The sequence below is a fragment of the Stegastes partitus genome, unplaced genomic scaffold (genome assembly GCF_000690725.1).
Source record: "Stegastes partitus isolate 25-593 unplaced genomic scaffold, Stegastes_partitus-1.0.2 Scaffold827, whole genome shotgun sequence".
Lineage (NCBI taxonomy): Eukaryota > Metazoa > Chordata > Actinopteri > Pomacentridae > Stegastes > Stegastes partitus.
In genome coordinates this window covers 187922-198197 of record NW_007578558.1, presented here as the reverse complement: position 1 = coordinate 198197, position 10276 = coordinate 187922, and the positions used below count along the sequence as shown (strand labels likewise).

At 39.8% G+C, this 10276-nt stretch overlaps 1 protein-coding gene across 1 annotated transcript in view; it reads left to right on the top strand.

Annotated features, from left to right (window-relative positions):
- Positions 1-10276, top strand: part of lamc3 (laminin, gamma 3) — a 149180-nt gene that overhangs the window by 53436 nt on the left and 85468 nt on the right. The window contains exons 5-6 of the mRNA XM_008292737.1: positions 5535-5723; positions 6729-6846. Of these exons, the coding sequence (XP_008290959.1) occupies positions 5535-5723; positions 6729-6846 (307 nt within the window). The remainder of the gene's footprint in view (positions 1-5534; positions 5724-6728; positions 6847-10276) is intronic.

The window sequence follows — 10276 nt, the reverse complement described above, 5'->3', positions numbered from 1 at the left end:
AGCCAGATCTGGGATATTTTCTATCCAATTCTAGTAGGCAGAAATTTGATTTTTTTTAAATGGAAAGTTGGTAGAAATGTGGATCTTTTTGTACTTCAGCACCACCTGAAAGTTGTCCCTGCTGTCATCTGAGTACGACTGAGATTTATAGGCCACCGAGTTTAGTCTCCTGAACTCATCATCCAGTGACTCATAATTGGTGACATTTATTACAATTAAATTCTAACCACCATTCAGTCACAGCTAAAGGATTTAACAATTCATCCGTTCATATAAGTGAAAACATTTTAACTTCCCTGTTGTACTGATAAAACAGGGCCTGAAGCAGTATTATTTTTTCTTCTTGTTCATTTTCTACTTTTCTGACAATTGGACTTCTTTTTCTTTGTCATCCTTAAGTGATACTAAACTTGGTGTCCGGCAGACTCACCTCTTTTTAAATGAGAAAAATAGAAGTCATATCGTGACCGTGCAGAGTTAGACACTAAAGGTTATCCAAGAATGTATGAGGCCTAATGTCTAAAGGGGTGGCTCCATCAATCACAGGGAAATGAAACTGAGCAGGGAGCAAAGTGTGCCTTTCTTACATGGATAAAGGCTCTACGGTGGCAGTGACGCGCAGACTGTGTGGTCTTTTCATCGCAGGAATGAGGAAACAGCACGTTAAAGATGTGACCGTGGGTGGGCGGAACAATAAATGTGGTCAAGATGGCCAAAGACAGGAAAGCTGTGCAGAAGTCTTTGTGTTAAACTTGTTGAAAAAAAGCTTTAAGCGATTTGTTCTGTCTCAGTTTCATTTCTCTATACTGTATGCTCACACTGCTGGAGCAATCTTTATCCCAGCACCTTTAAAACTGTTCTGCTACACTTCTTTTTTTCACCTCCCTAACCTAGATGGAAATCACTTTGCTGAATTTTAACATGCTTATGATAATGTGCTTAATGGTTTGATGTCTTTATATTTAAGAAAGTAGGTTGACACAGCCAACTGCGTCAACTTCAAAGGCAGTTCGTGTACAAGAAAATGAAAATATACATGTAGAATTTTATAGTTGGGATCGATCCAAATGCATTATAGTTACATATTCACTGTCGGTGCAGATGCTGCGATCGAACCAAATAACGAACAAAAAAGCTGATTGTTTCACACGTGAAGTAGCTTTTATGTGACCTGACATGACGTGAGGAAAACATACTCGCAAGATAAGTGCTTTGGGCTGTGATATGTATGAAAGAAGACATCTGAAACCACTTCATGTTTCTAAAATGTCAGTGTCAACATGTCCCACAAACAGAAATGTGAAAGAGCTTGGTGACAGTACTTCCACTGGTTATCAGCTCGCCTGACCAGCAGTGGCAGCATGGGAGTGGATGGGAGGTGACAAGTAGAGCCGGTTGGTATTTGTGTTCTAGCTGCCCAACAGTGCCAATCAGAATTGAGTCGTGCTGGGGCAACTTTTTACACTAGAGGGGGGGACAGTTTTGTCAGATTCTGCTGCACCACGGGTAGTGGCATTGCAGATGTTGTAACAAGGGCCTCGGCATTTGTCCAAAGGTGCGTGTTGTGCTCAAAAGTATACTCAAAGCAGTGCTAAAGCAATTGGTTCCTGTTGTAAGTTTTCATTGCATTTGTCAGAACGACCATGTCAGGATGGATTTCGAAAGCTGCAATAATTAATAGTTTTATATCGACAATTTGCCAAATTACCTTTTGTAAAGTGAAGAGGTCACTCGCAGCGATGACCCCAAAGAGAACAAATACTCAACTCGTCAGCTCCCCTTTGCTCTGAAGAGCTTTTAACTCATTGTTTTATTTTGCAACTACGACTTAACAGTGTTAGTTCACGCTCGCCAATCTCATTAATTTAATTTCCAGACACCGCAGGACGCTGTCATCAATTATTCCCAATACATTATGCATAGGAAATGTAATTACATTCCTTTACTAATTATTCAACAGTAAAAGTGATTTGTTCCTATACTTGTTACCCTCAACACCGCTCCATCAAAAGCGCCTTCAAATACTGCCACACGTGCAAGTCTCACAATCTGTATTTTACACATGTAAGAGCAGAAATTAAGACATTATGGTTACAAGCTGCTTATTTTGAATATATACTGGACACCAACACTTTAATCCAGGGACTGTGCATTTAAGAAATCCCTCACAAACAGTGAAGGAGTAGGTTCACACGCAATCTCGTTCAAAATCAGTCTGATTTTATTTGTCAGTGGAGCTGGTCAGCTAAGAAGACGCATGTAAACGAGACAACTTTGTTAGTAGTAGATCTTGTTACAGGGAGGTACTTCTGTTTAGGTTAGAAGCTAACTATGTCCCCTAACCTACAGCCAAGAAGCTAAGCTCATCAATAAGCTGACTAGTTTGTCCACTAAGCTCAGAGAAACTAAATGAACCCTGCATCCAACCCCTAGGACAGTAAACAAGCCATCAATGAAAATGTCTCATTAAACCTCCTGCTTAAACAGTGTCATCAAGTTTAAGGTCCCATATTGTGCCCTTTTTGTCCCTAGAACAGGTGTCGGCAACCCGCGGCTCCAGAGCCGCATATGGCTCTTTCATACCTCTGCTGCAGCTCCTTGTGGCTTTGGAAAATAAATAATGAGTATCTAAATGTGTTTGTTTGTAGTTCGCTAGTTTTTAAAATTCTCTGTAATTCTAAATTTAAAGATTATGATTTACTTTAAGATAAAATGTGTTTAATTTTTTTGTAGCTCAAAATATGCATCACAATGTGCGACACCCGCCGGCACATGCAGTGTTGCCAACTTGGTGACTTTCCAAAACCTCTTGGTGACTTTTTTTTTGTCAAAAGCGACTAGCGACAAATCTAGAGACTCTTTCTGGTGTTATTTGAGACTTTTCTGGTATTTTGGAGACTCTGACGTAAAAACATGTATCTTTCTGCAGTTACTGTCCTCAACGAGCAGTGATGCTCGTGAGCTCCTTCCCGTTCCAACACGCTCACAGGTGGTCAGGAGTCTGGTCAGCAGTCCCAGCTGCAGTCAGCAGGACAACCAGATATCATTTTTACTTTGCTGCAGGTGGATTATTTAAGTTTGGCTTTTTCTTTCATATATATGAGGAGGATTCACGTAGACAGTATTTTATTTAAAGTAACCTTCAGCCCAGCGTCTTTTTTTTTGGAGTACAAAATGTTTTTGTTGCATGCAGAAATAAAATTTAGTTTTCTCTGTAGCAGTTCATTGATTTCATAAATACAACACACTGTAGGTTTTTTTTTATACATCGCATAAAGGTAAAAACGATATATGCAGTGTTTTATATGCATTTTAAATGTCAAAGGGTTTTGTGGCTCCTGGTGTTTTCTTTTCCGTGGAAAACGAGTCCAAATGGCTCTTTGAGTGTTTGAAGTTGCTGATTCCTGCCCTAGGATGTATCGTTTAGTTTTTAAGCTCAAAATCCTGCAACAATTGTTCATGTTTTACCATTAATTCATAATCCTTGTTTGAAGCCCTGTTTTGAATGAGCTGTTTCAGTGTCTGTAGCTTTAAATGCGGTTGAGCTGCTGTCTACGCCCCCTTTAGGAAGAAGACTCTCTCTGCATCTATGATCGACAGCACAGAGCAAAACAGTTGACCATGGCGGCCAAAAAAAGATACGCATGACTGTGTGAGACCAGGACTTTAAATCGCTCCTAACTTTCTCTCCGAGTGATCGTTTTACGTGTAAATACAGCTGAATTCGCAACACAGCTGTTGTTTTTAACTTGTGTATGGCGAGATCGTCAAACGAGGTATAAGTTGCAAAATCAGTAGTCTGGCAGTGCAGAGCAGCAGCTTGGAAATGGGCCCCGAAGTGACGGCTGGTTAAAATATATAGTGTTTCAGTCACTATTTCATGCTCATTCGATTGTCTGACAACAGAAACAGGAAAATATGCAAATGAGAGCAGCTTTATTGGGAATTCGGCTGTATTAAAATGCAGTATATGTGACAACAGAGTCAGGGAGAGAAGCAAGCACAAGCTGAAGCTGCGCAACAAGTGACAAGAAAACACAGCAACCCACCCAGTCTTTGTTTATTGAGTTCAAATCTTCAAGTTTCCACTATTTGGGATCCACACAGCTCTGACTTCTGGGCATATGATCAAGGCTAATGGTAAAGTTAGCCACATTAGCTTAATATTGCTTAACAGTGAGGATTTCCCTGTGATTGTGGTGACATTGCCATCAATATTAATGAAAGGTGTCCACTGAGTCTTAAGTTTCTGTGATGTTAGGAGTGCATGGAGATTCTTGTGTTCACTCTTGCAGCCAGCAGCGGAACATTTGTCGTGGTTTGCTGAGACATTATAGAATAAACAGAGGCAGTTTTAAAGCAAATAAACTGGTGGACTGTGAGGAAAGAGGGCAGGATTATACAAAGTTTGATGATGATTGGTTCTTTAGCAAGTCTGTAGCAGCTCAGTAAAATTCTTACTAGCTATCAAGTCGTGGGAAGGGGAATGGCAGAAGCAAACGTCTTTGTACCTTATCAGCTTTTACTTTTTACTTAGAAGTTTATAACAACCACAAAATACAATAAAGGTGGTTTTTCACCACATGAGACCTTTAATATCTGCAATCTGTAATCAAGTAGTCAGTCAGTCACACAAAAATCAGAAAAACTTAAAGATTAGCTAACTGAAGAAACTAATGTGCATTTAGCAGAGCCAGATAATCCCCTGAGGAGGAGGTAGAGACCAAAACAGAGCGATAAGGACAGAAGTGAGAAATAACTGTTACTGACTGCTGTTTTATGCCAAAGTAGCAAATAAATGTACTGGTGAGGGTTTAATCAGTGACGATTATCAGCTTGTTACTGCACAGTTCACAGATTTATGATAAAAGCGAGGACAGTGTATTTATAACTGATGTGAACCCATTATTTATTCATAATAATTCATTTATGAGGCACAAGTTACAGCCAAAGGAAAAGTCTTTATTAAATCTTTATTAAGTTCTGCACCACCAACCCTCAAGTTCATAACACGTGAAAGCAACTGGTAAAATGAAGTGAATACTGCTGAGACTTCTTATTAAAAGGAAAGAGTAATCATATGGTTATTTCCAGCACAACTGAGAGCTTGATTCATAATAAAATGGGCAATTTCACCTAAGTCCCCCCTCAGGGTAACTAGTAAACTAAGGAGGGATTTGATGTGAGGGGTATGAGAGCTGTGATGGTGCGTTATCAGCTGAGTAATTTGCTCTTGTATAAACATGAATTACTGTTATCTAAGTGCCCCCTGACAGCCGATTGGCTCCTCATTAGGCCTGTGTGAAATGAGATTAGCAACGAGCCTCTAAATTATGATCCAATCCCAGAACACATAATCTCTCACACATATACCCTCCGCGTGCCTTCGTCTATTTCTGTCGCGTCTCTTATTTTTTTACATTGTTGCCTCCTCTGTCTGCTCCTTCCTCCACCCCCCAACCCCGCTCCTCTTTCCTCGCATCTCCCCTCACTTGACCTCTCGCCTTTCTTTTTTTTTTTCCCCTCGCTCTCAGAGTGCAACTGCAGCGGGAGATCAGACGAGTGCGTGTTCGACGTGGAGCAGTACCGCAGCACCGGCAGTGGGGGGCGCTGCCTGAGCTGCAGAGACAACACCGACGGGCCCCATTGTGAGCGCTGCAGAGATAACCACCACCGGAAATCAACAGAGGAGCCCTGCCTCCCCTGCAACTGCAATATCAATGGTACACAAAAACCCCTAATTGTTTTGATAATAACTTAAACCCTAATTATAATCCATGCCAATATCATTACTCACTACTTTTGTTTTCTCTTGCATGAGGAAAATTTAATTACGGGTAAATTGGAATGCTGTACTGCCACAATAGGGCACCATATGCAAGATTCCACCACAGACCAGAAAGGACTCGCAGGATTAATTTTTACAAATTCCACGGCCAGCGCTTTTAAAACATTAATAGCGCTGCATTAATATTTACCGATCGACTTTTCAACTGCCAAACCTCATCTAAGAGTTGAATCTTTTCTAATTTATAATTTATGCAGACTTGTTCGTCTCATATCTTGCGCATCTCATCAGATTTATCATCGTCTCAGCTCCCTAAATGATCATTAAAGAAACCCACTCGCAAGTGCTTTCGTGAATTGATCCGGTTGATTCACTCGGAGGTATCACTGGAGAGTTTCATTGCTCCTCAAGCAAAGTCGTATTTTATGTGGGGGGACAATAAAGGTGTTGGGAGCTCCTAATTCTACCGTCATCAGGGTAAAGAGAGGGAGAAATGAACAAAAAAAAACATCTGCTGTCTTTCCCGCTGCATATAAATAGCATGAGGTGATTGCACAGAGCTGTTGGAGTCCATTATATTGATCAAAGGTTATAGCAGACTCCATCAGGCTTCCTTTTTACTTTTCTTTTCTGCCCCAGCTGGTCTTTTTTTTTTTTCTCCATTAACTAAAGCTACACTATATCAGCTTCAGTGTGGTTGGAAGGTTATACCCTGCACTTCCGAGCTCATCTCTGGGGTTTGTCAACAGGAATTCAATAACAGGTATCCCCGTCATGATAAATAATTAATGATATATATCGATCCGTCCCATGTAATTACCAATCTTCATGGATTCCGAAGGGTTGTGTATTCTACACTGTCGTCCATCCTTTAAATGCACCCTGTGTGTTCTCCTTTTCTGTTTTCCTCCCCACATGATCCGTCCGTTGTTCCTCCCAGGCTCGGTGAGTCTGCAGTGTGATGTCGAGGGAAGGTGTGCGTGTCGAGCCGGCGTGACAGGGGAGAAATGTGACACGTGTCAGGCTGGCTTTCACTCGCTCGGCCCCGGTGGCTGCAGGTGAGCAACACACGGCGTCGCACACAGACACATGCACGGACATGTTCACGTAGCAGACACACAAAACAGGCACAGTTTGACAGATAATAGATAGAAAAAAGAACCAGAGGGAGCAACCAGGAAGACGAAAAATTAAAGAATATTATCAAGTCAGCGAAAACACAGATTTTATTCAACCGTCTCAACCTCAAAACCCAACGATGGGTGTGTTGTCTTTTGAAAAACCACCAAATTAAACCGTTTATCAGAAGGAGATACTGTAAAAACAGAAAGACTGTTTAGATTTTCACCTTCCCAACACACTTTGAACTAATTATCTGGGACTTGCTGCTCCACATCTAAGCTTAAGATTTTAATATTTCATCTAAATGCCTTTAGGTGTCTCATTTTAAAATTTGGACAAAAATAAATCCTTTCTCTATCCATATTCTGCAAAATGTAGAAAGAAAACGAAGAAAAATCTGCACTCCCCAGCACAACCAAGAAGCCATTAGTGACTCAGCTGTGACCAACGGTAATGTGGCAAAAATTCAGGGACTTTTCAGTTTACACAGAGCATAAGACAAATGTAGGAACAAATCATAAATGTAATCAGTAAAATGCCTATATTATGTAGAGCCACCATTTTTATTCCAGTATTGATGACACCTTTGGGCACTCAGAAATGTTCATGTTGATTTCAGGTTTTGCAAAATTTGTAAAATAAATTACCAATATTTTTTTGCATTTTGACTTTGATATACTACACAAAGAACATTTTTGAGTCGTTTCTCCTTCTACCCTTTGTTGTGCTTTTTCAACAAAGGTGCAGGACTATATGTTCTTCTAGGAAATGAGCCCACAGCGAGTAAAAATGTAAAAAAACAACAACAACAACAACAACAACAAAAACACCCTAAAACTGCTCGGGGTTCAGAGGGTTAATAAATTTTGCTTGTTATACAGTTATACCACCTTCCCTCCTGAAGCCTAAGTTTATCACAACGCACAGCAGCAAGACAAAAGGTTCTGAGTTTTTCTATGTGACACTACTGTGAATTAGTGACCCTCTTATCGCTGAGTACCAAGATGTGCCACATACTGCGCCAAGCTACTTACAATCATTCTAACAAGCAGGCCACCCAGAGCGCTGTCCTTTACCACATGGAAACATAAAAGAAAAAAATATGTTTTGTTTCTAAACCTCCTATATGCTGCTCTCCTCTGCCTGTATAGACATAGTATATATATATATATAGACACATACACAAGTAAATCAGCACTATAACTTGCTTGCTAAAGATAGTGTCCAGGCTTGAAGTGCCCTCCTCCTCCTTGAACCTGGAAGTGTGACTGCTAAAATTTTTGTGGTAATTGTCACAAATTGTACAATTCAGACAGATAACTGCTAGGATTATTTTTAACAAAGGTTAAAATTGTGAAATTAAGACCGAGAGGGGGATGCCTCATGATACTGTATGGGAATGAATGAGAGATATGAAAGAAATTATTGTTAGGATTTCAGGTGCTGCAGGTGAAATCCTTACAGAGAGTTGTGTTTTCCTCAGCTCTGATCTAAGGTGTACATATAAAGTTCCTGGTAGTGGAAATAATATTGTCTGAGAATCCACTACTTGAGAAGGAAATAGAAGGTTTACGAGAAGGATTAGAGTCCAAAAACTGAGAATCCACTAACTGGGACTGCAAAATAGCAGGGCAGCATATAAGAAGGAAAAAAACAGGTGTCACTGAAATAAGTTGAAATTGACAAAAAAAAAAATTTTTTTTAAAACAAGCAAACAAGCATGATGGGACCCGTAAACTAATATTTTGTTGAACAACGCTTTGAGCCAATCACTGCAATCAAGTGTTTTCTGTAACTCTCAATCAGACTTCTGCACCTGTTGACAGGTATTTTGATTTTGGCCCACTGCTCATCAGCAAAGTGCTCTAATTTGTCCAGGACAGTTCGTTTGTTTTTGGGGTTTTTTCTACCACAATTCAAAAATAATGTCTGATTTTACTAAATTGTAATTTAGCAAATTTTTATTTCTTATTACTTTTTTTAGTTTCTAGTTTTTTGAGTGACTATTATGAATTTTGCCTTTTCTTTAATGAAAGTGAATAAATTTGAGAACGACTGTATATATACATAAATATATATAAATATATATACACTGGCAGACCTGGATGTGTGATGTTTGTGGATCTTTTTGACAGTAGGGCTAGGAATCTAGTTTTAAGTTGCATATTGAGGGCGCAGACCTCAAGGATCTCTCCTGCACAAGCCTAGTAAACATTTAGTTGTATGTTTGATTAAAGATGGAGGCAAGTGTCTTGTTAATATTAAGTATTTCTGTTCATATTGTCTGTGATGGGTGGTGGATGCTCCGCTTGTTTCTGGTTTGACGTATTCCAAGACAGATGAGTGTGTGTGTGTGTGTGTGTGTGCAACTGTGCAGTGAGGCCTTGGAGGATGTGTCTGTATGTGTGTGGAGGCCTGGAAGCGTATGTATATGTGAGCTTGTGCTGGAATATTGAAGATGTTTTGTTTTTTTAATATGAATTACAATGTTGTTATCATTGTGTATGTTACATGATACTGTGCCTTCTGCTGAATTATTGAATTTAATGTGCACTAGGATGTCATTGTGCTGAGGATTCATCTCTGCTGGCAAAAATGTGTGCATGTGCTCATGTATGTTGCTTGTTTGCCTGTATAGAGCTGAAGCTTTTTATTTTTTTTTTTTATATTGTATTAAGACATAAACTGAGTGATAAAACTGTAGACTGATTAATTTGTAGCTGAATTTGACATACGAGGCTCTAAAAACTCAGAAATCGATGTCTGGAAATAATTTTAAAAAAATCTTGATTCATTTCTCAATGAATTGCACCGAACTAATGTTCAAAACCTCACAGCCTAAAGTCAGAAATATAGATAAAATATCATGAAGAATTTGCTCTTACAGCCTCTGATGTTGCTATGATAGTTCATAATGCCTCTAGAAGAGCTACCGAATACTGTAACACGAGGTTTGTCTACCAAGCTAAACTTGCAAAATCGCTGCCCGAAAGCACAACACTTTAGGAAAAGTCACTGTAGTTAGGCTGATACACCCGGCTGAGGCAGTGACTCTGAATGGTCTTCATTTAAGGCTCCATTTGGCTGAAACCAGGGAGGTCTTCAGTACGTGGCGTTAAAATTGCGTAGTGTCTGTTAAGCATGCTGTTTGCTTTGCCGCCATCTGCTGGCTGCTTTGTGTTATAGCAAACTGAGATTCGTTTGCCTTGATCCCTTCTACTGGCTGTTTTGCATTGTAACATGTTGAGTTCGCGAATAATGATCCCATCTACTGGATGTTCAGAACTATAGCAGCCAGGGAACCCTAGTTTAGTGTCACCTTCTGGCCTTTTCGGGTAATAACAAGCGGAGAATTTTACTTTGGTG